Here is a 27,443-nt window from a genome sequence, read left to right as displayed (position 1 = left end):
GGGTCCAGAAGCTTCGAAGGGAGATCTCTGGCGACTGGCTGGATTGGAAGCTTTCCCCTCCTTCCTTCGGATCATTGGTATTTAATGTTAATGCTTGTTACGTCAGTAGACACTCCCCAGTTATACCCCACTGGTTGCACGTGGACCCACCCTGAGCTTCCAGCCACTGTATAAAACCCTCTCCCTCCTGAGATTCAGGGTCTCCCTGAAGCACCGGTCGCAGGCTGAGGGCTCCCTCCTTCCTACCAATAAACCCAAGTTGCAGTCAGGCCTCTTGAGAGTCCCGTCTTTCTTCCTCCGCACTCGCAACGTGGCAGGGCAGGTCGGCAGCCAAGATCCCACATTTCTATAGATCGTGTGGGGGCGTGTCGGGGCTAGCCGGCCGTGGGAGGACACGCACCGCCGCAGTGGGGAACCAATTCCATTTTTATTTGTGCCTCACCATATGTTATAAATCCATTTTCTGACACGGGGTGAAAAATTACTACAGGGGCTGCAGTCGCGTTGGGAGCCTTAACACACTCCAGGCGTGGAGGAGGTTGCAAGGAGAAGATGCAGGCAGGCCCCGTCTCGGGGGGGCTGCAAGCGACCTCTCCCTTGGGGGAGGGCAGACCGCGAAGCCCGGGCAAACTTTGCCCGTCTGACTAAGTCTTCCCAAAAGGGCTGAATTACGGGAGGAATCTCGGCGCACAAAAGCAGTTAACGCTGCCAATTTCCCCCCGCCATTTTTGGTTGTGGTCGTGCCGGGAGCACCTGGAGGGCCCGGCTCCCTGCAGAGCCGCTCCTTCCCCGCCTGCCTACCCCGCTGTCGCCGCTTCCCCGCCGGCCACGGCCCCGCAGCGCTCCGCCGTTGCCCCGCGGGAGCAGCCGCCGCGCCGGCCGTGCCCAGCCGCAGCTGCGGAGCCCGGACGCCGCAGCCCGCGGGACCGCCGCGCCTGCCGCGGGCGCGGAGCGCGCCCAGCCCGCCGCGGCAGCACGCTCGGGGCGCTGGCCGCACACGGGCTCCTGCTCCAGCCGCCGAGCAGGACGCCGACACAGCGCCCCAGGCTTCCAGCGGTACCGCTCTGTCCCTGGCTTCTGTTACTCCCTCTGTTGTTCATTCATTTTTCTCTCTCTGCTCTCTTTTCTGTCCCCTTCTGGTCGGGGCCGTACCCTTTCTTTACCAATTTCCAGATGTAATATTTGCTGCGTTTGTGCCTTATTTTCGCCCGAGAAATCTATCAAAAAGAATTCTCCTCTGCTCCCCTTACAGCGGGACGGGACAGTGACCAACACACTTGTGCCTTCCGCCGGTGTCTGCCGTGAGACAGCAGAGCCACCCGCCAGCCAAGGCCGTGGGGGAGTCTATCAGGACAGCACTTGTCTGACCTTCTCTGCTCCCAGCAGAAATCGCTCACACCCTTCTCTCTCTCATGGCTGGGTTTGGGGTATTCCCCTCTGACTTTTTTGTCCCCTTCCCCCCCCCCGCCCCCTCTTTTTTCCCCTTTCACACTCTCCTGGGCCACCCGACACAGGGCTGGGGTGAGTCACTTGTGCTACTTACTGCGGTGGGCTTGACCAGAAACACACCAGGCAGATCTTGGTCTGCAGTGCTAGGGTTTAGCACCCAGTTGAATTCCATATTGCAGGTGTTCTCCAGGGTGACCGTGGTGTGATGAATTTCATTAAACATCTGGAGAGAAAGCACAGGAGCAGGAAGTTACAGACCCGGGCCTGGTGCTGGGAATTTCCTTCCTCTCTCCCGGGGTTGAAAGCAGACCTGGGAGCAGGGACCAGGGAGGAGATACGGGCCCTTGGGAAGCTGGGCAAGCCCCAGGCACAGGGCACCTGCACAGGACCAGGGAGCTCTGGCAGCACACAGACATGTGGTGACGACCACGTGAGGGCCAGTAATAAATGAACCAGGGGACACAGGCCCTCTGTGCTCTCAGGGGTCACCAACTGCCAGGAGAAACAAAGGAGGTGGCACTGAGGTGCGTGAGATGAATCCAAGAGTTACGAGGTTAAAGAAAGAAAGTTGTTGGTTCTTGCGTGTTGTTGTTTGGATTGTTTGGATTTGTTCAGGTCGTGTTGTTGGGTGTTGCTGTGAGCTGGGAGAGGGGCAGGGTTGAAGACCTGACTAAAAGGCAGTAGGATGAGAGGGGAGGGGACAGAAGAGTTGGCGGTCAGAGAGAATGGAAGTTCCCGAGTACCATCCGATGGGAAGGAGGACAGGGACCACCCTGGCCGGGTAAAAAGAATAAAAGAAGCCGTTTTGGTGAAAGGGGTGTGTGTGCTGGGCTCCCGGCTCTCGGGGAGGGAGACACACCCGGCTCAGCTGAATTGTTACTAATGAACAGTTTTCTTTTGCTTCAATGACTTTGTCCCCATTGAATTGTATCTAAAAGCCAGTGCATTTCTAAGACAGGCATTCCAGAAGAAAAGGCACCTGCACGCAAGTATTGGCAAGCAACATACTGCAACAAGGAAGTCACACAGGGCTACACAGACAGGGCCAGCAGCTGAAAATACCTGTGGGCTTTCAACTGAAAAAGAGCGAAGTGGGGATTCTTCTGGGACAGTCTCTGCAACTGTAGTGACTGGAAGCCCAAATTCTTCCCCTGATTATTGTGTGGGTTAAGCAAGAGCTTTATACAAGAGCATCTCCTTGGAGGTCAGGCTTTGGGAATGGATCAGCAGAGGGATGTCTCAGGGACATGTCCTTCAGAGCATCCCCACTGGGACCCTGCCTGCCCCAGGAGGCAGTGTTTCTCAGGGTACCTTTCTCAACATTTTGGGGAGGCTTGGAGATGACCATTTGAAACCAGCTTGGATGCCAGATTTGTCCCTCAAAGGTTGTACTTCCAAGCCCCAGGCCAACAAAGGGGCTGGGAAGGGGAGGGAGGCCTGGACTGAGGCGGGCAGGAACCCGCTGGCCATGGTTGCAGGGCAGGGAGCTGTGCCAGGGGACATGTGGGGTACCTGTAAGCCACAGTCAATCTCCCGGGAGCTCAGCAAGTAGCTGACACGTGAGGCCTCCCCGGTCAGCTTCACCTTGTAGGTGGGGCCTCCCTCCACGTGGCACAGCGCCGTGACACGAGCGATGGTGTCGAGAAGGCCAAAGAAGGTGAAGGAGGCCTGCTGTGTCTCTCCTGGCTGCAGCACACCCGACATCGGCAGGGTACTGAAAACCTGGACGGAGGACAGGAGAGACTGAGGTGTTGAGCATGGAATTGGATGCAGAAGAGCTTCTTGGAGCAAAGTGCAGCTGTAGCCAGAGGGGACTGTTCCTCAAACACAGCCAGAATCATCCTAATCTCATCTTGTATCCATGCCACTGACCAGTGGAGGGACCATGGGGAAAATCTTCTCCCATACTCGCAGATCAATGCATTAATTAATACACTACATGAAAGTGAACTGGGATGTGTCCTGGCAGTAGAAATTCTCTCTGATGCACAACTTGCCCTTAAAAAGCATTTCTTACTGCTTTTAGAAAAGGAGGCGACTCAGAGCCAGAGCTCTTGGAGCTCAGGGAAGGATTCCAGCCCAGTTCATCTGACTCCTGATGCTTTCCCCGCCCCGCTCTGATTTCTATGCCGCTTTCTCAACGTGCTCCAGCAAAAATTTCCTAAGGACCACCTGATGAGGTCCAAGGGGAGCAATGCCCTCCATCGGTGCTGCACAGCGTCCTTGGGCAGCCCTACAACATGTCCTGCACAGCCTCTCTAACAACCAGTTGCTTCAGCAGCACTTTGCGATGGGTCCGGAGGGATGTGAGGCCCCGCTGTGGGCAATGCTGAGGGCCACCAGTGGGACTGGGAGCTACAGCCCTGCTTGCCACACTGGAAAAGTGGGAGTGAGACAGATTCCCTCTTACCTTCTCAGTTTCGAGGGGAGTGTACCCTAAGTCCATGAAAAAGGTGACTCCCTCCAACCCTGGTGGGACGTAATACTTCTCCCAAGTACGTGGTGGCACCTGAAAAACAAGCCATTTTCTATGCTAGGAGGAAGAGACAGCCACTTTGCAAAGTCTCATTTTGTAAGACAGCTTCAGAGCCACCACTGCGATACCAGCTCTTGGGTGAAGAGAGAGATCTGGAAAGAGGTCGTCTGGCTGGGTCGGGAAGAGGGTACATGGAGATCAGGACTCATCACAGCTTGCTCTGGGAAGGAAGCTGGAGGTCCTATCATCATGATGCAGACAAAAGCCTCATCTTACATTGTGAAGAAAACAAGGCAAAAAACCCACACTCAACACAGCATCTGAGCAGGTTTCTCCAAGGAGAACTCTCCTGTTTCTCCCTCCCACACACCCCATGTCCAGCCACCGGCCCTGCTGCCCAGCCCGCTCTCAGGGCACAGGACAGCAGGGCGGCAAAAAGGGAGGTCAGCACGAGCAGGACTTGTTGGTGGCAAGCTAGGGAGGTAACGCAAGCAGTAGGTGTACAAGAAAATCTACCTCTGCTCCTGAAGATTGGCCAAGATCCCGTGATTCTTCCAGGGCTGTGGCTGGCTCCTCCGCTTTTCTAATCTTGAAGTGTCTCCACTGAGTTGCCGGCTTATCCAAAGGGAATGACACCGTCGTCGGTGGTTTGGGTTGGGATTTAGGTGGGCAAAGCTCATGTCTGGAAAAGAACGTAACTATGACCAGGGACCTGCAGTGGGAGGAAAGGACACCTGCACCAGTAGCTCCTGCTCAGGATGCAGCCCCTGGGTGGGTGCTGGTGCGTTGAACTGAGAAATGGTTTGATCCAGCCCTTCCCAATCCAGGCTGGAGCAGGTCCCATCTAAAGGTGGCCCAGGGCTGACACTGAGGTAGCAGTGGTGCAGGCAGCTGCTACTGCTCGCAGCGAGGAACTACAGTGGACACAGATTAACACCTTGTGGGGATGCAAAAAAACACAGTGGGAGAGGAAAAGACAGGGAAGGCAAGAAAAAGGGGAGATTTGAGGCACCAAGGGGCAGACCCAGCCAGTGATGAGCCGGCACAGCCCCCCCAGCGCCCAACGCCAGAAACTCTGCGGCTTTACCAGGTATTTATCACGAATGTTTCCCTGAGAGTGTTGGGGAGGTTGGCTGACATTTTCCAGCACTCCCGGGTGACTCAGGTCACATTCCCCATTTTAAATTGAAGCAGGTGCTCAGGGTAACTCTGCTTGTGTTTCTAATGCCACGTGAGGGACAAAGTTGTGCCATGCCTGCCTGTCACCCTGCTGAGATACAAGCGCTTCCCACGCAGTCAAACACAACCTGGATGCTCCATTCCCAGACAGGCATTCAGTGCCTGCTCCCCAGAGAAAAACTGTCTTTCGCTTTGTAGCTTGTTATCTAAGGCTGGGTTTCATTTCTGCATGAGGCGCTCTCTCACCATAACCCCCAAGAGATCCCTAATCATCTGTTCCACTGTCTTTAGTTTTAATGAATGGTTTGAGGCAACTTCACAGGACCATGGTGCCCAGACAACATTTTTCACTCTAAAGCAGTGGAGCGAGAGGCAGGGATAGGAGATGATGTGATGAACAAGTCCTGCTGTCAAGCAGTACAGAACCTATAAGGGACATGTTGCAGTGGGGAAAAGTCAACGTGAGTAACAAGTGTCACAAAAGAGGGTCGTGAGGAATCCAGGGTGTCCACTGAAAGCTGACCCCTGGGAAAGAATTTGTCCTGGCACTAAAGGAGTTGTCTCAGAAAAGAAGGAAAGGGAAGGTAACAAGAGGTTCAGCATCAGCCCAGTTGCTAAGTAGCTCTTTCTCTGGTGTTGGGACTTTCTGGGCGTCCTCCAGCACAGCGCAAGGGAGGAAGGCAAGGAGCAGAGAGCAGCTCCTGCAGAGAGGACCCATCCCAAAGCAAAGGGGCCAAAAGGGCCTCCAGCAGCACTGTGGCAGCTGGGACTAGGAGCCCTTCATCAGGGTGGACAGTGCCTCAGGCCACGGAGGTCTGAGAAAGCAGCCTTTGCCCCAGCTTTCCTTCCCAGGGGAAACCACGATGAGCACCAAATTGGTGGCAAACCTATTCCCTGAGCATCCAGCCTGACCGCAGCCGGTCAGTGTTATTTGCACAAGGACAAGGCAGAAGCAGTTTGTCAGCTCCTAGGCAAACAGCTTTGTTCTTTGCCAAGTACTAACAGGACACCAGGAAGAAGAGCTTCAAGGACAGGGCAAAGGTGCACATACCTCAACTTCTTCACATGGTCGTCCATCTGGAATGACCAGTGGTACTTGACGGGAAGTGGGCTGCAGTTGGTCATCTCCAGAGAACGCTCCTGTTTCGTGCCAGCCACGATGCCGCCAAATTCCAGGGTGCTGGGCTGGATTTGGAGATTTGGGAAGTGGGCTTCCCCGCAAAGGGTGATACGCTCCACATAAGGATGGCCCCTGACCATTTCTATCTTCAGGATCTTCATTGTTTTCCAGCTATTAAAATCCAGTCCATAAGCTGGGTCAAATGCGATGTAGAGGTGACAGGTCTGCCCTACGTCCACTGTCACAGGCTGCAAGCAGATGAACAATAATTAGTCACCTGTGGGATGACATCCCAAGGTCTGACAGCATGAACCAGTAAATGCTCCAAGTGTGACACCAGCATGGGCTTCTCAGTTCATCGTTCATTTCTTTACAGCAAGGGTCTGACTGCGGGCACCACACTCGAGTCCAGGATTCCCTCAGGCTCACGTTTCTGTGCTCAGCAGCAATACAAGGGGTGGCTGCTGGAGAGCTGGGATGCTTTCCAGGAGACACCTTCACGGCATGGCTTGCCCAGACCTAGTTGCCTGCTCCCTTCTCCCTGTGCCTGAAAGCCAGGGTGGATCTTCTCAACTCAGATAAGTTTTTGATTCCTTCAGCAGCTCTGCTGATGCAGTTCAGGCCATCCCACTGCTGACGCTACAGATTAAACTTCTTGACTTAAGGACGTCCCAACAGAAGTGCATCACCGCATCCCTCCTCTTCAAACCCCACTGCAGGAGTCCGGGGCTGCTCACCTGGCCATGTGGGAGTGGCTGCTGGTCCTCACTGCAGACCTGAAACGGCTGCTCCAAGTAGAGCATAAGGTCGAGTGGCAGCCGGCAGGTGTTCTTTATAGCCAAAGGCTGGTACTGCAGAGTCAGGACATCACTGGGTTTCTACACAAACAGGAGACAAGGAAAAACAACCTCAGCTAGCCACAGACCCAACCTCAGCTAGCCACAGACCTGCTTCTGCTGCATCTCGCAGTTTTCAGTCCCAGAAGTGCACGCATTTCTTTTTACCCTTTTTATTTGTTTCTACACTTCCAGGAGATTTTTCTTTACAGCAGATGCTTTTCATGTTTAGAAACCACAGCACCCTCTGGGGGACAGGGAAACACTCCCAGGTACAGATGAGCAAATGGGGCCCTGAGAGGAGGCAGCTGCTTGAACAAGATCTACACCAGAAAGGGAATCCAGACCATTTGTCTTCAGTTTTGTCTCTCTATTGCACAGAGCAGCACTAGATGATCTTCACTCACATACAGCCATTTCTTACAACCTTATTGGCTCATAAAGCAGCTTGTCTGCAGGATGCGTCCTGCAGTCCCTGCTACAGGGACAAGGTGTCTGTGGTCTCAAAGCTATGATCAGCCTAGGCTCTTCCTTCCTTGTCTGCATTCTGCTGGGCTTCCTGCATGGTTTAGAGAAACCAGGGAGTTTGGGAAACTAGTTCTGCATGTACTGGTATCAAATAGGTGCCATAGCATGCAATAAATCAGTTTGTGTGTGTGGCGTCAAGCAGAACCCAGGCAGAATCCGGGAGAGCTGAAAAGCTTCTAATTACATCGGAACTGCCTGTTCCAGGGATTCTGTACTTGAGTGGAAACCTGGGAACCAGAGGAGAGGCCTGAAACTACAGAAACCAACTAATGAAACATCTTCTCTTTTTCAGACAACTTGCAGGAGAGGGAAGCATGATGCTGGACTTGGGATCCCGAGATTAAAGGGCACCTGCTCTGCCTCAGTGTTATCATCACTGCAGCTGCAGGGTGTCTGGGGGTGCTTTGAAGCAGGTGAGGCTTAGGGAAATGCACAGAGCTATACCATATAGCTATACCATACAGCATTCATGCCAACAGCAGAGAAGGCAAAGAGACACAGGAGATGCTGGGTTTTTCCTTGTCAGCCTGAGGAATTCACAGGAATCTCCATTTTTTCCCTGCTTTCCTACAGCATCGGTGTACAGACATCACCGTGCCCTGGAGGATCCTCAGAAACCTCCCTTTACTGTGAGCAGAGAAACTGGCATTTCTCTGGAGGTGGCCACGATCCTCCTTGGCAGTGCAGCTGTAATTGCAATTTTACTTTGGGGACGTTAAATACCAGTCTCATCTCTAAAAGCATCTCCCCTCACTTTACAAAGTGCCTCAGGAAGGGTAAAGAGGGGCTTTTACACAAGCACACCCCGCCCTCAGCCATGCTGTTCAATGCCAGGATGCAATCCAGACACTTACTTACCTTCTCCACCCGGAAAGAGAATTGTCTGGCTGATAAATTTATAGTGGGATCAATAAACTCGCAGGTAATGGTTGCTTCTGTTATCTTCTTCATCGAGCCGCCTGTCCCAATGACAGCTTCGCAGATGGCGTAATTCTGCACCACCTGCATGCAAGAGTCACTTGTCACCAGGGGGTGGTGGCAGGGCATCCAGCAAATGCCCAGCATTGGCTCAGCACCCACCACCCACCACGCGCCCTATTCCTGCCACAGAGTTATGGTCACTGCCCGCTTTTCTTCCAGTGATGCAGCTTATTTATTTTGCACTCAACTGTCTGTAGCACTGCACCCCAATAACCACAAAAGGCACTTGTGAGAAACTCCCCCCCTTCACATGGCTTTTGGTTTACTCTGTGCTTACCCCAGATGAACCACTTGGCACTTGTTTAATTCACTTTCTTTTTGGGCTCCTAGTCTAAGTGGTACTAACTTATTTCTCTGCCCTTCTTTGCTGACAAAGCATGCAACGCTGTCTGCCCCAAAAGAGCAGTATTTCCTTCTACCCTTACTTCGGGATCAGCACTAGGTTTTGGTGGCTGTGGAATCACAATAAAGCTGTAGCTGGTCTGATGGTGACCAGCAAGGAAAGTAAGTGGTGCTGCCACAGAAACGTGTGGTCTTAAACCAGTTTCTTGAAGGCCCCTGCTCATTTCCCCAGGCAAATGTCAAGGGACTGTGGAACGAGCCCAGGGGAGGGGATCTGATGCTTCCCCAGCTCAGCCCGTGGTGGGGACCTCACCTGCGCCTTGCGGGAGAAGCCTGGCAGCACCAAGTCCACAGACTCTCCTGGCTTCAGGTCCATTGACAGCGGCTCCAGCCCAAACACGGGGGCCGTACGTTCGGGCCTCTGGGAATCACGTTTGGCTTTGGGGCTACTGTGGGCTGAGGTGCTCTGGCCCTCCTTCCCAGCTGGCCTGTTACATTCCGCCTTCCAGAAGAGCTGATGGAAGTGGTGGCCCCCATCTGTTAGTCTGAACTGACGAGCACAGGGAAGGAGGCTAGAAGAGAAACCAGAATGGAAAATAGTATGGGAGAAGCTATTGTCCTGGTCATCAGATTGCTCCCAATGAGGATTCTGAGCTGTTAATAGCTTGGAGACCGTCTTCATTTGCAGCTCTTAATGTGGACTGGGAACAGTGTCTGATAAGCTGCCCTTCTGATGTCGTTATTGCAAAGAGGAATATGTTTCTAATGGTAATGTAGCATTTTCCAGGCCAGGCTAACAGGATCTGGTGTTTTCCGCCAAAATGTGTGTTCTGGGGTGATTCATACTGTTACTGTATTTTGCATTAATCTGCACCCGAAACTGTTATTGAATCTTTGAGATCCTGCACCTGAGGCCCTTGTGTGCGGGGGTATGATTGCAGGCATTTTTAAAAGCCAGCGCGGAGGAAGTTTCTGGACAATCCCAGCAAGCTGCTAGAAATCATCTGTCTGCTCTAGGAGAGGAAACCAGGGGAGCAGGGGCTCTCTCGTTCGTAGAAGCTTTGGTTTTGCACTGGTGGTCATTTGTAGAAACTTCATTTCGCAATCAGAAACTGTTTTGAAGTGAACTTTGCAAACTCTGCTGGCAACGGAAAAATGAGCAAGGTCCTGTGTAGAAGTGTACCTCACCTGGTAGGGTTTGCAGCCCCACAGTGGCAAGGAGGCTTCCATTTAAGGGAAGGATTTGGGTTCCATTCTTTGTTTCACTCATGAGGTAAAAACCAGAGGTTTTGATACCTTTTTTGGCCTTGTGCCAGGACGGACGCAGCCCTTGGATCTTTGAGACTGTGCCTCAAGCCCTGTTCCTATTTCTATTGGGCAGGATGCCAAGAATCCGGCCTGGATTGTTACATGCTTAAGAGAATAGACCAAGATCCTCAGGGCATTTTTGGGGTGTTGTAGCAAGTGCAAAGGTCCTCCTTGCACTCGGCACAGCTTTTTCTCTTTTTTCTGCATGGCTTCTTATTTTCACCTTAATGAAAACAGTTTTGCTTTTCAAACACCTCTGATCATGCTGCCTCGCTAATATTTTAGGCCATCCTGAGGCTGCCGGTCAAACCCAGAGGTGATGCACCTGAGAGGGCACCCTAACATTCTGGCCTCCCGCACAAGCATCAGTCCTGGGCAGGCAGGGCAGCAGCAGAGCCCACGAGCAGCGTGAGGAAGCGTTGGCAGCGGCACTGCAGGCCCCACACAAACCAGCAAGTTTCCATCTGCCTCTGGAACTGCTCTGCGGGCTCCTGCCTTCCCAGGGGGGTCATCACCCTCCTGTCCATTTGCTCCCAGGGCCCCTGCTTGCCTGGCAGGTGCCATTTTGGAAGGGAAGGGTGCGATGCCATCTTCCCTTGGTCCCGCAGCCACACGGAGGGCCCGCCTCATCCAGGCGCCATTTTGGGAACCTTTTGTTCTGGGGGAGCCTGCGAGACCATTACTTGACCAAGTGAGGACATAGATGTGTTAGAACTGAAGGCAATTCAGTGGCAATTGAGCAACTGGTTTCTCTTTCAGTGGTTTTTGAGGGTACCTAGCAACGCTCAACTGGCCATCACATGTCTCTAAAGGTATCTCTGCCTTCAGGGAAGGAGTCAGGGTCTTTGAACACTGAAGAAGATCGTGCCTGAAGGACTACAGCAAAACTGCTCCTTGTTGAGACAGAAGGAGAGGTGGGAGTGGGAGATCTCCTACCTGAATTGGTATCCCAAGTTGAGCTCCGGGGCAAGTGGTTTGTCTGTGACAATTGTGGTGCCAGTGCCAAAAGCCAGGAGGGTGGAGGTGGTCCAAAGTCTGTTCCCAATGAACAGCTGGAGAGCATCAGCAAAAACCCCAGTGTCATCCAGGGTTGCTGTGACAGTCACATGAACATCACCCCTGGCGGGGATCACTCCTTCCCTGGGTTCAATAACATAGCAGTGAGGTTTACAAGCCTGTAAGACACGCATAATGTGCATTTAGGATGGAAACCATACACCCTGGTCTCTTATGGGGTGTAAGAAAAGGAGAAGACTAAAGAGGGGAGGATAAAAATCCTAAAGGCCTAATTTCCCTAAATTTAAGCTGCAGTATTGGGGAACAGCAGAGCTTACACAACCTGTATTTTCCCCTCCTTTAACAGACTCTCACCTAATTAACCCAGTTTTGCCCAACCCAAGGGACGCTTATCCTCAGGAGAGTGTTCCTTCCCCAGTCCTTCTCTGGAGTGTGTGCCAAGGAAAGCTGCTTTCTCTCTCCTGGCTTCTCACAAAGGCTCAGGGCCAGAGGAAGTCATGACGGCTCAAATCCCACTCCAGAAACCACACAGCTGGAGGACACTGCTGAGAGCCTGAAGAATATCTCCGCAAAACCAGTTGAGCAAAACCCCAACACCAAACTATCCTTTCCCAAGAGGCCCTCAATGCTTTTCAACGTTCCCTAAAGGACCGAGGCCCTCACTTCCCACTGATCATCCGCTGTAGAGAGGTGCCCCAGGGCCTTCTGCTTTGGAAAAGTCACCTCTAAATGGTTATGGCAGAGCAGGAAAGAAGGAAGCAGAGGGAAAACTGGATGACATGTGCTCAGTGGGCATGGCCCACTCTTCCTAAGAACTCGTGTCCTCTGGTTTCTCATGGGCTTCACAGATTGGCCAAGAGAGCTGGAAGCTGCCCAAAGGAGGGAGGAAAGGCCCCGCACCAGCACAGCTGTACAGACACAGCTCTGCAGGTCCAGCCCTGGAACGAGCACGTGAAGCCCATCCTTTACACACCAGGCCCACCCAGCCAAGGTGCATTGCTCCCTGAAGAGGTGGAAGGCAGAATTTCATTGTGTAGTTCGAGAAAGCTGTCCTGGAAAAATCCCTCACTTTAAGGTTACATTTATCCCCCAAACTGCAGGAAAAGCAGCAAGAGGAAAAATCATGCCCCTCCTCCTTGGCTCAGGAGGCTGTGGCTGGACTTTCCCACATGGCCTGATGCTTTATCCACAGACACAAATAAGTCCACAGGATCAGGTTTTAACCAGCTCCAAGTTCAACACACCCAGCATGGAGAAGAACAGACCTCAAGCCCCTCAGAGATCTCCCCCTCCAGCAGACATCCCACCCAGCCCCAGGCCCAGCCTACAAGCCCTTCCTGGCTGCAGCAGCCCTGCTCTCCCTGCCAGGGGAGCAGCCCCAGCTCCTCTGCCCTATGCAGCCTTCACATATTAAACAGCCATTCTCTGCAGCCGGTCCCCAAAGATGCTCTTCAAAGGCACAGAGACCACAGGCTGGGGGGGTGCACAACCCCCACACATGTCTTTGTGTGGACAGCCCAACTGGCCTGACCCACAGCAGGTGTGAAAATTGCCTCCCCACCAGCAGTCTGAGGACAGACCTCACACCCTCTTCTCTACCATGAACAGCAGTTTGGCACAAAGCAAATGTAGATGGCACAGGGAAAGCACAGGGAAACCCATGCTCTCCGAGGAGCAAAGGACCACAGGTTTCTCTTGATCTCAGAGCTCAAAAACCGTGACACACACAGCTAAAGACCTTCCATAAAATTATGGGAGAACTCGTCAACACGATCCAGACGAATTTCTGCTCCAACATCTCTGCACCTGATTTCACTGAGGAGTGCCCCAGCTAAAACCACTCCAGAGCCAGGTTCCTTTTGCCTCACCCAGATGGAATCTTGGAGTATCTCGCTTCCTCTCACACAGGCCGATGCATATAAAAACCACGTCATGGCAGCTTGTAATGTCAACCAGTCAATTTCCCTGGAAAACGGCCCCACAGATACTTACAATCTCTAGCCTGAAGTCTAAATCGACGAGATCTTCGTTGAAGAGGCCAAAAGCTTGTGAATTAGGCCTTAGCACTGGGATCCTGCCGAACTCTATCAGCCTTGGACTTATGTAGACTGCTGACAGCCGTCCAAGGCTCTGTAGTTCTGTTCTCTGTTACAGAAAGCAGGCAAGAAAGATTTAAAAAAAAAAAAAAAAAATCAAACCCGAACAGGGAAACCTAAAAAAGCTTAAACAGCTCAACCCAGCTCAAGTTATTTCTTTAGGGACAGCTACCATTCTCCAGCTGAATTCCTGGGATTTTGGGGGGAAAAAAATAAAGCTTATGTATTCACCTCCAAATTGAAAAGGATTAAGTAAAGAGAAACTTTCAAACTACAAATTATTGGTCCAAAGGTAGAAGCTTTGCAAGAAATCTCTAGTTAAGATCAGGCTGACAGTTAAACAACTGGTTCTTCGGGTGGGGAGAAACTCTTCTCTTTAGGTAAGCAATCTGATAGTTGAAAGCAAGTGCTCAGTCAAACTTCAGGCTCCCTGGCACAGCCTGCACTGCCTGTCCTCCCTGTTGACTGGTTTACATGCAGTGCCACAATGGCCCAGGTTCAGATGTTTGGTGCCATCCAGGGAATTTGGCATCATCATTTCCATGTTTTAATGTAAGCTTAAATCCTTGCAACTACTCTTCAGATGCCAGCTTTCCTTTCTTTTACAGAAAGCCCAAGGTTCCCAGAAATCTTCTGACATCCTCTTTTGTGCTGTGAGGTAACATTTTAAAAAAGATGTTTCCAAAGTTAAGAGCATTTTAAAGAGTAATTAAAATGATCCTCAATTCCAGCTTAGATGAACTACCTTCTGGGTCAGACACTGACATTGCCACCTATAAGGCACGAGCTGTTTATGCCACCTGCCCCTGCTGTCCTTCTCCACAGCAGCCTGTGCCTCTTTTCCCCGGAAGAATCCCCGCACACTGTGCACCCTGCCAGGACCAGTTGCACGAAGGCACACACCTCCCCTTGCACTCACCAGTGGGTTTCTTGCATCCCCAAACACGCCGGTACAAACACTGGTGCAACGCTTGCCCAATCTTTGGATTTCAACTGTAACTGGAATCTCTGCAGCGCTCCGAGGCTGGAGAATCCCACAGGGTCTGGGGCTGGAGTAGAGCACAGGAGAGTCCTCCTCGGGTTCCTAGAAGGGACAGAATCAAATCCAGCTTCAGAGGGACCTCTGAAGAAACTTTAAACTCCTCAACATCCATCCCAACAGCAACTTACACACATTTTTAAAAATCCCCAGGACAAAGGTAAAAGGCACAAACAAGATCCAAGAATTGTAGGCTTAGAATTCTCAGGGGGTTCTGCAAGGAGGCTGCCAGCACAAGCACTGGTGTCTGTGGATGCAGCAGCTTTTCACAACCCTCGAAGATCTCCCACAAGAAAACACCCTGAAGACTAGAACGTAAGCCCTTTCCTCAAGAGATTAAACTGCATCCTAAAGCTAACATTCAGGTAGGATCCTGTTCTCAGCAGATCTTTAAGACTGAATAGAAACCGGCAAGGTCTTATCCAAACCCTCTTCCCCCCTAATAATCTCCACAGTAATATTTGAGAGGAGGAGGTGGATGCGATGCCAAACCTGGGGAATAAGCCCGTAGCAGCCAGTAAGGTGGGTGTTATTCCAAATGAAGAACTTCCTCACGAACGGCGCCTTCAGGTCGCACTCATGGATCCCCCGGTTTTGGGGGTACACTTGCAGCTCAGGAACGAAACATCTGGGCAAAGAGATGACCCCAAGGGAATCAGAGATACTGAGAGAATGGAGAACGTTTACCCCCAAAGATTGTGAAATGGAGCACAACACCTTTGTCACTGTCAAATACACATTTAACAGCCCTACGGTGAAAAATTGCCTTCAAAGTCTTCCCACTCAAACATGTCTTGTCGAGGAGGGGCAAAACCTGAGAGGCAGCACCCAGAGGCTGCCAAGTGCCCCAGGCAGAGCACTTGGTCCCACAGCTGCCTCAGCCCCTCCTTCACCCAAGAAGGTTTGCAAGAACTCCTGGAACAGTCCCAGTGATCCATGAGCTCTGGGGGAGCCTTCCCAACAGGGATCAGTGCTCATTAAGGCTCCAGGAACACACGACTCTAGTGTCTCAGTAAAAAGGACTCCCTTCTCTCCCATGGTGCTGTTACCCTGCCTGAGAACTCAGCTGTTTGCTCCAGCCTTGGAGGGCATGAGACATCACCTGCCCCACAGAGTGGGAGATCACTCCCTCCCAGTTCCTACAACTCCCCTGGTCCTTCACTCCACAGGTCCAAATACTGACTGTCCCCAATTGCACTTGCTTTTCAAACATGGCAGCCCAGGCACTGACGAGATGGCTCTGCCTGGGAGTGGGAACAGCACCAGGGAACTGCATCCCTCTTGTCATTAAACTGACACCTAGAGCAGCACAGCAGGATGGAATTCTGCTGGAGCAAGAACAACTTTTGCTTTAAGCCTGAGAACATCAAAGCTCAAAACAGGAAGCAGAGAGAAGGGGAAAAAATAGAGCTGACCTGCCACATCAAGGACTGATTTCCCCTCTGAAGATCCTGCCCTCACCTCTCTTGCTGTGAGCCACTTCCCCACTGTCACGTGCCCTCGTTAACAGAACCAGACCCTGACCCTCAGCAGACTGCTTGGTGTGCCCCAAGCCAACGCGGGCTGGTTGCAACCCAGCACAACTCCACCTCTTGCAGGAAGAAGGCGAGGAGGCCCTTGGGAAATTTGCTTCACCTCAAGCACCAGGTCAATAAATGATATCATTCCTGGTCCCTTTAGAAAACGACCCAGGACCACGCTGGGCTGTCAGCAGGGCTGCTTTTCACCACAGGCTGCTTTTCAAGCACTGCTGTTCTCATGTCCAGCTGGGCAGAACATGAGGTCATTAAACAACACGTCTCCTTGGGAGCTGCAGCCAGCACATCCTGTGCAAGGCAGTGCGCTGGGGGAGGCCAGGGAAGTGCTGGTACCTGGCCTTGATGATCAGTGATGCCACTCCCTTGCCAAACCACTCCAGGTCCACCAGCAATTTCCGGTTGTATTCCGTCACAGTGTTGGAACACAGGGTCACCTGGTGGAAGAGAAGAGCAGTAAATTCTTCTTTACAAAAGCTCATGACTCACGTGTGATGTCCTCCAGTTTTTGTGGTAAGTAAAGGGAGGATTTTGCCTTAATTCTTCTGCCGCTCCACGTGTAGAGCAGTCTCTAAGAGTGACAAAAGCCTTCTGGCAAATACCAGATTTGTTAAGCACACCTTGCTATCAGGGCATAGGTCAGCTAAATTAAAACATTAGACTAAAGCTCTGTGCAGCACTGTGTTCAAATTAAGGGGCAAATTTTCATCTGACTACAATGACATAAATGCAGTGGAAATCTGCTGACTTGAACAGAATGAGTTCAGCTTTACAGCAGGAAGCTGAAGACAAAGCGTGGGCCAGCAGGTGCTGGGCAGTTCATGGCCGCAGAGTTTTTTGCCTTCACTGGAGATCCCTGCAGTGAACACAAATCATTCTACTCCCCAGGACAGGAGAAATGAGACCAAGAAGAAAAGCAAATTGCTTTATATAATGACATCTGTCTAACAGCCACCTTTGGTCCTCGTCCGTCCTCTGCCCACTTGCAATCAAAGACATTGCTCTCAAAAACACCAAAATGCCTTCAGTACTTGACCATTATGGGACATGATTTCAGCTTGTGATTTTGGAAACAAATCAGTGCTCCTTCAGGAACGTCCCGAGTAACCCAGCTCACAGAGGCCCCACGCCAGTGCAGATCCTCGCTCACACGATGATCAGAGCTGGCATCAGAGCTAAAGCCCTCCCACACTCCCGTGAAGCTTCAGACCCGCTGCTGAAGTGTGTGTGGCTGGACTCTTCCCATACCTCGATATCCTGGTGTTCCTGGGATTGGAGGGTCCTTTCGCTGGGGTTCATTGTAAACTCCCGTGGCTTCACAGAAAAATGAATTCCCTCCCTCCAGGAGGGCTCACTGTCGCTGAGTATTTGCTCAAAGCTGCTAACAGCAGGCTGAGTGCCATCGTCCGGCACCCGCGAGGTGTTAGTGAGGCGACAGGTCTTGGTGTAGGGAAAGCCTAGGAAAAGGACACAAATATCCATTTAGGCACCAGTTATGTCGTGACTCCTGGTGGGAATACCCTGGTAGCATGAAAGCGTGATAGGAGTTTAGCTCTTTATTATCTGAACTACAGATTACTGAGAAGCTGCAAGAGGAATTAGTCGTCACTTAGTTCCCTTTAACACTGATTCCAGACTGCAGCCTTGAAAATGCCTGCTCTTAGCCCTGCTCAACACTGCAAGCTTCTCTCTTTCTGATGGGGAGAAGCTCCCTCACCTGCCCCAAACCAGCACCAGTTATTTCTCCCTGATGACTGTGCACCCAGACCAAGCATTTCCTCTGAAAATTCAAACTGTAAAATTCCCTGTTAAGTCTGCCAACACTCCTACCCTTTTCAAGATACATAAAGAGTGAGTCGCCATTGAGAAGAAGCTACAGCAGAAGAAAGTGAGGATGGAATCAGGAACTAGAACGTGATGCAAAGCACCCTAATGCAGTTTCTCTCTGCAGAATTCTTAAGGCGTCTTTTGGTTTGGGCCAAACAGACTGGGCATGTGACAGCTCAGAGCCCACTCAGCTGGAGGCAAACCCGAGCCTTGACCCAACAAGCGGGGACATCGCACCCATACTACTCACTGTGATTGCTGCCTGCAAGGGTTTACCCCACCTTAACTCTGAGATTTGCTTTCCATATTGGAAAGCCAGAGATAGTGCCACGCATGGTGGGGATGTCCTGCAGAGCCCGGACACCAGCCACAACCCGCTCTGCAGTGGACTGGCTGGCCAGCTCTGTGGGGAGGAGACTTCTCCCCAGGCCTGCTCACCAAGAGTCATTTGAACACAGGTGGGGGAAAAAAACAACTGCAGGCGCAGCCCAGAGCTTCTCTGTGCCCATCAACAGTAATCACTGCCGGCTCCAGCAGGGACTCCAGCAGGGAGGCAAGAGAAGCACAAAAGGGACAAACACAGATGTCAAAACCTCAAATGAGACTGAGGTCACCACATGCAGACAACAGTCAACAACAGTTAAAAAGAAGCAAAGATACAACAGCTGCCTTCAGCTGAAGAGACCTTAGGAATGCGTTTCTACCTGTTGCCTTTCTTGTTTCATTTATTCAAAAGGCAACTTAACCAGTGCCTCAGTGGTGATGCAGGGTGGCGAAGAAGCAGATCAGGAGAGGCAATTAGTTTTCTTAAAACGTTCAACAACTTCATTGTTATGAGTTTAGGTTTCGTAGTGAATTTTGGCCTCAGTCTGGGAAGGGAAATACAGGAGGTTTGGGGTGGTCTCGGCTGTGCGGGTGGGCTTTTCCATCCGGGGCTCTTTGGGAGCTGTGCCGTGATGCCACGGGCGGTTGTGAAGTCGGAGCCGAGGTTTGCAGGGGGCAGACCTTTCCGTCCTTCCGCGCGGGGCTCGGGAAGGTCAGCAGCGTGCTGCTGCGGGACGTCGTGCGCTTGACGCCGGGCTCAGCACCGTGATCGAACCTGCCCGCCGTCCCCGCTTCTGCCTGCTCCCGATTGCCAGTGCCCAGATCTCCTGCTGCCCGTAGTTTGCAAAAGCAGCGATTTCCTCCTTCCCTCCCTGCCCGTGCCGGCTGGGAGGGAAATCACTCCCCTGCCAGAGCCCACCGCTCCTCCAGCCTGTGATCATAACCACACCAAAGGGGAAAACAGGACTCGGCGGGTTGGAAACTTCTGGCATTGCGTTGTTGTCTGTGCTGTCCTGATATATTCTAGTAACGAACTGCTATTCCTTTTCCATATTTTTGCCTGGAAGCCCTGTAATTTCAAAGGTATAGTAATTTGGAGAGAGGAGGGTCATCATTCCATTCCGTGAAGATTGCCACCTTCCTTGGCAGAATCTGTCTTTTAAACCAGGACAGAGACACCAGAAAATACTTGCTCCTATTTGATCCCACAATGGCAAAATGCTACCTGAGGCACCTGCAGTTCACACTGTTATAAATGATCAGAGCCAATTTCCTAAATCAAAGATTTATTTAACAAATTTGAAAAGCAATTTCGGGAAACGCCACAATAAATCAGGACAACATCGATCGAAGGTTGGGTGGACAATCCGGGAGCAGCAAAGGGTGCTTCTCCGGAGTACTGCCCACAAATTCGGGGTCTCAGGGTAGGCGTTTTATACCATTTTTCTACCCTGAGGCGAAAACAAGACGGTAACAAAGAACCCGAAGAACATGACATCATGTACATAACAGAATCATTGAAATGTCTGGTGTCCGCAAGGGATATCTGAAAGAGTTTCCTGAGAAATTGAAAAGACGTCTGAATGAAAAGTCTCCGAATCTTCTGTCAGAAGGTTTTCTGCCGACCTCCGCCCAGATTGGGATCGGATCTCCTGATGAACTGTGAAGATGTGGTCAGCCCATGATTAATGGGCTGTTTCCCGGTTATCTCTCTGGCAGATGTCGAGGTTACACCTTTGGACTGTGAAAAGGCTGTGGTATGCAAAGAGATGCCCTGGAACTATTTCCAGGAATTCAGGGGTTTTTACATTCCACTGCAAAGTTTTAATACACACAATTTTAATCCACGAATTTAATAGTATGTATCTATTACAACACCCTGAAGAGGCTGTTGTGGCAGAACATGAGCAGTGCTGGATGCTTTTACGTTCAAGTGCTCCATTTTGGAGCACACAGATCCCTCCCGCTGTGTCCCAGCGCAGGGAACGCTCACCAAAGGAGATGTCACCGAAGTCGAGCTCATCGGTGTCGAAGTGTAAAGTCGGCCCAACGACACACCCCCTGCGATGACAGGGACACAGGAGGAAATGGCTGCGTTAAAGGGAATTGCAAAGCCTCCGGCTGTCGTGGCTTGGGGGCACAAAACCTGGTGTCAGGGGCATCGTGGGTTTCAAATCAACGCACCACCATGTGCTCAGCACAGTGTCCATGTGCACAGGAGGCAGCTAAAGCCAAGAGGCCAGCAGCCCACAGCCACTGATGGGGCTTTGGACGCAGGGCAGGCAGGAAAAGCCCCCAAGTTGCCGGTGGTCCCATGAGGGACCCTGAAAACCCATCCAGATGTGTCTCCGTGCCTCAGTTTCCCCATCTGTAATGGGATGGACATAAAGGTGTCCCCACAAACTTCTGTAACCAGCCTTTCCAGCCACAGGTTCCCTGCTTTGCTACTTGGCTGTAACTGGTCTTCCCATGGAGAAGCTTTCTCAGGAGATTTTGACCCACACAATCATTACAGACAGAGTTTTGAGACATGAAGCCAGGGGAGCCCCAAACATCCTCCAAAAAGAGCATTAACAGTTCTACACAGTGGACAGATGAATCCTAGAGGAAAGGACCAGCTTGTCACTAGTGCACCAGCTGGCACAGCCAGGAGCAATAGCTTAAACAACCAAACATGGGTGTCCTGAATCTACCACACCTCCTCCCCTGGCCTTGAACTCAGCAGACAGGCACTAAAAGTCACCAACATCCACTGAAGGCAGCACTTGAAGCTGCCCAACACGAGTTTATTTCATGGTTGACGCCAATCAATGCGCACCCTGCCTTTTGGTTAAAAGTCAAGGACCAGTGAACTGTGTCTTCTACTGTGTTCACAGGACTGTCCCTGGCTCCGCTCTACACATCTCAACAAGAGACACCTTCTCTTGCTCAAGGAGAAAGCTGCTTATGGAATAACATCCCACGCATGATTGCGGCGGCGCATGTCTTCTCACGCCTGGCTAGCCCCGACACGTCCCCACAGGATCTTAGTGGGATCTTTGCTGCCGACTCGCCCTGCCGCTTTGCTATGGTGGAGGAATGAAAGGTGGGACTCTCGGAGGCAACTGGAACTTCGGCTTTATTGATGCGAGGGGACCCTCGTCCTAAAGCCTGAGCCTCGGAGAGACCCAGAGCCTTGGGAGGCAGGGGGTTTCACACAGGAGGTGGAGACTCGGGGTGGGTACGCATACGCCAGTAGGGTAGGAGAGGAGCGGATTCATTAACATAATAGACAAGGACAACGACCAGTAACCAAAAAGAGGCAGGGGAGGACCCTCCAATCAGCCAGTCACCTGGAAGCTCCTATCGAAGCTTCCAGACCTGGGGGACAGGCCCTGGGTGACTGGCAGGGAGGGGGAATCTCCCTGAGGGATGACAGACAGCTACACAAGGCGGGAAAGGGTAGCCGACCAGGGACTGTAACTGGGGAGACAAGGAGAGGCAGAGGGAGGCAGAGGGGGAGACGGCAACATGAGGGAGTTTAAAAATAGAACAGTATAGAACTGGGGTACATTGAACCAAAGTACAGAAAATCAAGGGTACACCATACAACTGTAATACATTTAATGTAATAGAAAACTTCCGCACCACTACACATGACGAGTTTGGGGGAGGGACAGAGGAGAATCAATTATTTGATGGTGAAAGGTTCCCTCTTGATTTCCAAAATAAAAATAGCAGCACTTTTCCTCCAAAAGCAAAGCCAGTGTAATTGTTTCTCTACTATGGGCAGACCTAGTCAACACTTTTCTCCTGCTAAGTAATAAGTTTCATGTTCTTTTTAATCCATCTCCCTTATCTTATTGGTATAATCAACTGCAGATTGCTTTCATTTCTTTATTGCCCTGATCCAGTGCCTCCCAACAGCAGCAGCCTAGCTCCAAAGCTCCAGAGCAGCCAGCATCAGCTTTCCTGCTTACACTACGTTATCCTACCAGCACACGCCTCAGGCTAGCAGGGACAAGCCCTCATGCTGCTGTGGTCCTGAGGACTGAGCTCTGCCTCCCCCATCATCACCCCTTCTCCCTTCTGCAGGGCCAGGATTATGGGATGAAGCCCATGTCCTTGGGACGGTTCCTGCTGCACAGTTCCCTGTCTCCCACATCAGCCTTTTCCTGGCTGTGGAAAGGAGGTAGCAGAGCACTCTGCACAGGAGCTCGGAGCACAGCCTGCCTCCATGCATGGCCATGAGAGGTGAGCTGAGGCTGCTGCTGCCCGTTTGGGATGGATTATTAACAGAAGTTTTTCAAAACACTGCTGCTGGTGGAGAATCACCCAGGCTGGCCCATCTCCAAAGCCCTGGGGGCCTTGCTGGGTGCTCAGGGGGGACATCCCAGAGCAGCTACTGCCCAAAGCTGATCCATGCCACTGCCTGCCATGGCCCAAGGCAGAGGGACATCCCTGCAGGGAGGAGTCATTCCAGCTCCCGGGTACCACACAGGGCAGCAGGCACCCCCACACTAAGGCAATGCCAGGATCAGAGCAGAGATTAAGACCTCAGGAAACATCTTTTTTCTCTGCCCGACCCCAGAATGAGGTAGGTGGGGGATGTCCCAGAGACAGCTACAGATGTGCCCACCCAGAGTAAGCTCCCAGAGTCCTTACTCGATGGTCAGGATCACAGGCGTAGGAGATCCAGCCACACGGAACTGGAATGGTTCCTCAAACCGCCCCAACACGGCGGCATTCAAGGAGATCTGAATAGTCTGGATCCCACCTGGTGCAATGAGGCCCTCCTCGGGTACAAACTTGAAGCAGCAGCCCACTTCCGTGTTTGAAGGGATATAGGTGAAGGGAGCATCAAGAACTCCTTTGTTCATCAGTTTCACCTGCAGCAGCAAGAAAACAAAATGCAAGTACACGTGAAATCTTCCCTTCCTGGGAGTCATTTTCTAATGGCGCAATTAACACCCAGAAAAGGCAGAAGATGCTTTGTGCTGCTGGACGGCAGAAGTCAAAAAAATACAACAGGACAAGTTCTGCCTTTGGGTTTTCATGCGAAGCTCACATAACTCCACATAACTGGAGTCACCCTGGGGTTACCCCACGGACACAGAGCAGTCCACCTCTGGTCAGTAGCACCAAGCTCATTCAGACCTGGCCCTGAGAGCAACGTGGGGTGATTGCAGCTGCGTAGTGAATCACCACAGAGCTGCTGCTGCCCCAGTCAGCGCAGCTCCAGCAGTACCGTATCTACGCATTTACCTTTTCCCATACCGTGAAAACAATACACTGAGAAGGAGGCATCAACATCAAAATGTACAGACAGCGCCATCTTTTGGTAAGAAAACTCAACGTGTCTTTCTCTTCCACAACCAAACTTCTGAAAGTGTCTGGCATGATGTAGTGCCTCGTTTTCTGCCTCTTTCAGTTGCTCTCTCTTTTTTTTTGCAAACTTGACCCCCAACAGGGGGGAGGCAAATAGGTAGAAAAATCTTTTGCTTTATTCCCAGGAACACTTTTCTCTTTGTAGAGCCAGAGATGCACCAAGCCTGAAGTGTGGTGAGGGATTGGACAGCAAGGGAAAGAATCCTCAAGCCCTTTGCAAGGGCCTGCACTGAGCCAGGAGGCTGGATGGCTTTCCTGTGACTTCCAGGAATGAGCAGGAGACACTTGACTAAAAATTGTTTGCGGTGGACTGAAGCTCAAATGTAGCCAGCTTGTCCCAGCTGCTTCCGAACAGCCCAGTACAAAGGTGCCTTGTGTCTGGTGCTGCCACAAAAGCCTCTGAACAGCTTTTTGACCCAGCGTTGGGTCAAAAGGGGTTGTTTTGCAGGAAGCCTCCCAGCTGATCCCTATGGAAGGCTGCCCAAAAGAAGGGACTGGGGCTTCATGAACAACAGACACATTTTTCTGGAACACCCCCTTCCCCCCCCGCCCAGATTTGACCAGTACATCAGCTATTCCCTGCTCACAACTGCCCAGGTTGCCAGGAATTCCACAGGTCCACCAGGCTTGCTGCTGCCTCAGGAGCCATCAGGATCCATCCCAACCCCTGGTGCTCACCTCATGGGTGTGGGCGGTTTTGACAAAAACTTCCCCAAGGTTCGGGGTATCACAGCTGAGTTCAACCAAGGGTCTGCGGCCTTCCCCTCTGAGGTGCAGGGCCAGCCTGCTCTCACGGCCTGGGGAGAGATGTCCATTTCAGTACAATAATTCCCTCTGTTCTACTGGATTTTCCAGGCTGCCTCAATGCTAGACCCTAAATCTGAGCTGCATGCAACCAGCTCTTGATGCTGCAGCAGAAGATATGGACCCTTCTCTTCCCTCAGGAGATATCCCCTGGGGCTGACTTGCAATTTCTAACCCATTCCTTGGGCTGGTTTCCAATTTTAGCCACCAGTTTGCTGAGTTTAAAACATCTCTGGTGTCCTGTAGCGACAGGCCAAGGAGTGACAGGTATAAATTGAAAGAAAGGAAATTTAGGTTAGATATTGAGAAGAATTTTTTTACTGTGAGGTGGTGAGACGCTGGAGTAGGTTCCCCAGGGGAGTTGTGGAGGTTCCAGCCCTGAAAGTGTTGAAAGCCAGGCTGGATGGGGCTTGGAGCTACCTGGTCTAGTGGGAGGTGTCCCTGCCCATGGCAGGGGCCTTGGCACTAGACAGTCTTTGAGGTCCGTTCCATCCTTAACATACTATGACTCTAGGGTTTCCTCCCCATGCACTTAGAGGAGCTTTGAAATCCATTCATTGAAGGCACAAAGCTCACGAAGACTTTGGCAATTGCTACCTGGCAAACTGCCAGGCAACAACTGCCAAACCACCTGGCCCAGCAGCACAGGACTGCTGTCCTCCACTTCTGACACTCGGCACTGTGTTCTGTTTGCACAGACTGAGAGCTGCAAGGTGACAATTCCCACACAGGGAGAGAAGCAGGTGGTGGCCAAGGGTGGTCCTTCTACCAACACCCTGGGCTCAGCGGGGCTCCGCCCCTGCTGGCCTGGTGGTGTCTGGAGGTGATCCAGGCTCAGGGAGCACATTTCTAACTCAGCTGCGACTGCCTGATGGTGGATCCATGTCAAATGGACCCATCCTGGAGGCCAGTGGTCTAGAGGGGCTTAGTGCTTGTTCACTAAAGCTGTTCTGCTCTGCAGCTCCTTGGCCTTTGAGGAAATGCTGGCAAAGCCGTGCCATGAAAACATCTCCCTGCACTGCCTGGGTTGTTCTGGGATCAGCAATCCAGACACAGGTGTTCCGAGCCCTGGCCTTGCATGGGAGACTCCCTGGAAGCTGCAGGGACACTGGGGATGTGCCAGCACTGCCCTGCTGACCAGGAACTCTTCCCAGCAGTTACATGGGAGCCCAGTGGGCTCAGGCTTGCTCCATGGCTTCACTGTGGGTGAGAGAAGCAGGGGAAAGGAGCTGTACCTGAGATGTCACAGTAGGCCACACTCTGATACTCCAGTGCTTCCAGGGGTTTAAAGGTCACCTTGATTTCAGCCGAACAACGTGGCCCAATCTCTCCCTCCTGAAACAGAAAGAGACAGAAAAAGATTTATCTTCAAACTTCACACTTCTTGTTTTCAACCACTCCTCTAAGCCTTTCTTTAGAGCATCAGTGATGAGTGAACAACATAAGGAGCCCAAGGAAACACTCTAAACCCAGCTCAACACACCACTGGGCGCTCTCAATGCTCAGCTGATCAGCCCCCACTCTCCACAATGTTCCTGCTGCTCTGACACAAGCTCCTGGTCACATCATGCTGCAGTCAGCTACAGTGGTACCTAACTGCCATTGTGCACTGGTGGCTCTTGGCCTTAGACGGGCCATAGGAGTAACCAAGAACACGATCCCCTTCCTTGGAAAGAAAAATATTAGTTTAACCTTTTTTCAAAGAAAGCAGAGGTTGGGATTATTCTAGGATTTACTCCAGGATGAGAAGGGATTTTGCACTGTGCAGACACCAGGCATTCATCATCTCTCACAATGCCAATACTCAGAATCAGGGCTCTGGCTGATGGGAGGACATGGGCGTTTGCTTGCATAAACAGAAAAAGAAAAGGTTTACTGTCCCCGTGTGCAAGAGAACTCAAAATGCCCATTATAACCTCCCACCCTTGTGTCCAGGCTCACAGATGACACTGGGAGACTCACAAACAGTGCGAGTCGTGGTTAGAGGAAGGGACAGGCATTTCTACGATTAACCTTGGGCTGAATTTGGCCTCCTTTTCCCAGCGAACCCTTGCATGCTTCAGGTCAATCCGTGAACTGGCACTGCTCCAACACCCTCCGCTGAACCCCACGCAGCAGCACGTGTCGGGGGAGCCCCTACCTACAAAAACTGGTCCCTGTGGACACTTCAAGGACACGGAGTGCCCTGAGCTCGAGCCCTGGCAGCAGAGCTCAGCTTTGTCAGGCTCCCAGCCCTGCCTTGAGCCTGCAGGGCAGAAATACTTTCAGCAGTGAGCTCTGCAGCCGCACCAGAAACTCCATGCCCTCCCTCTGAGCACACCGAGCCAGCTGAGGACCTGCTGAGTGACCGCACCCGGGGGAAGGGGCGGGGGTAGGGTGGGCGGGAGGAGGAAGAGGAGGAGGAGGAGGAGAAGGAAGAGGAGGAGGAGGAGGAGGAGGAAGAGGAGGAGGAGGAGAAGGAGGAGAAGGAGGAGAAGGAAGAGGAGGAGGACGAGGAGAAAGAGAAGGAGGAGAAGGAAGAGGAGGAAAATGAGGTTCTCAGCTATCACTTACCATTGGCTCAATGAAAAAAAAGTCATTGGAGAACAGCAGGGGGTCTTCTTGCACCTTTGCCTTCTCCTCCTGGACCTTTTGGCTCAGGAGGGAGGTGCGATTTTCACAAAAGCCCTTCACCTTCTTTATTTTTTTCTCCTCCATGAAGTCTTCCATCCAGACCTTTGGTGGCGGCTCCAGCAAATCACACTGCCTGCAGCCGCAGGGAGAGACAAAGCCAGCAGGTCATTTAATATATTTGCAGAGAGAAGCGGAAGTGCGGGAGAGCAAAGCACTTGGGGAGGAGCGGCAGCTCCCCAGCAAGGGCTGACCCCAAGCCACGAGGGTCCCAATCGGATCAGAAGATAACTTGTTGTGCACAAGCTCAGCAGGTAGCTTTACTCCACACTTGCAAGCTCAGGAGAGCTTTGGAAAGCCAGCATCCCTCAAGAGAGTCTCCTGCCTCAAAGCCTCTGCCAAAACTGAGGGAGAATCCACCAGCCACCTCAGCTGGCTTTTCCTACCACTGAGGTGCTCGGGGGAAGCAGATAAAGATCACGGTGCACCCACTGCAGGACTTCCCTGGGAAAGGGAGACGAAGCTGGGTTGTGGTTACGTGTTACCAGCATCGCTCTTTGTTTCTTCCATTTTGGACCTGTCCTGTTCCCTACTCTGTCTTTCAC

The 27,443-nt window shown here is 51.9% G+C and overlaps 1 protein-coding gene across 1 annotated transcript in view; it reads right to left on the bottom strand.

The window, feature by feature from the left end:
• The window catches only part of LOC136296103 (hydrocephalus-inducing protein homolog), a 195,479-nt gene that overhangs the window by 75,850 nt on the left and 92,186 nt on the right, over nucleotides 1-27,443 (bottom strand). Inside the window, 8 exon segments of the mRNA XM_066194927.1 lie at nucleotides 1,544-1,672; nucleotides 2,962-3,171; nucleotides 3,860-3,958; nucleotides 4,442-4,607; nucleotides 6,156-6,472; nucleotides 6,962-7,102; nucleotides 8,447-8,590; nucleotides 9,225-9,483. Coding sequence (XP_066051024.1) covers nucleotides 1,544-1,672; nucleotides 2,962-3,171; nucleotides 3,860-3,958; nucleotides 4,442-4,607; nucleotides 6,156-6,472; nucleotides 6,962-7,102; nucleotides 8,447-8,590; nucleotides 9,225-9,483 — 1,465 coding nt within the window.

Source organism: Chamaea fasciata, unplaced genomic scaffold, assembly GCF_029207755.1.
Source record: "Chamaea fasciata isolate MVZ Bird 193981 ecotype frontalis unplaced genomic scaffold, bChaFas1.0.hap1 SCAF_12, whole genome shotgun sequence".
Lineage (NCBI taxonomy): Eukaryota > Metazoa > Chordata > Aves > Passeriformes > Sylviidae > Chamaea > Chamaea fasciata.
This window is presented reverse-complemented; position numbering and strand designations above follow the sequence as displayed.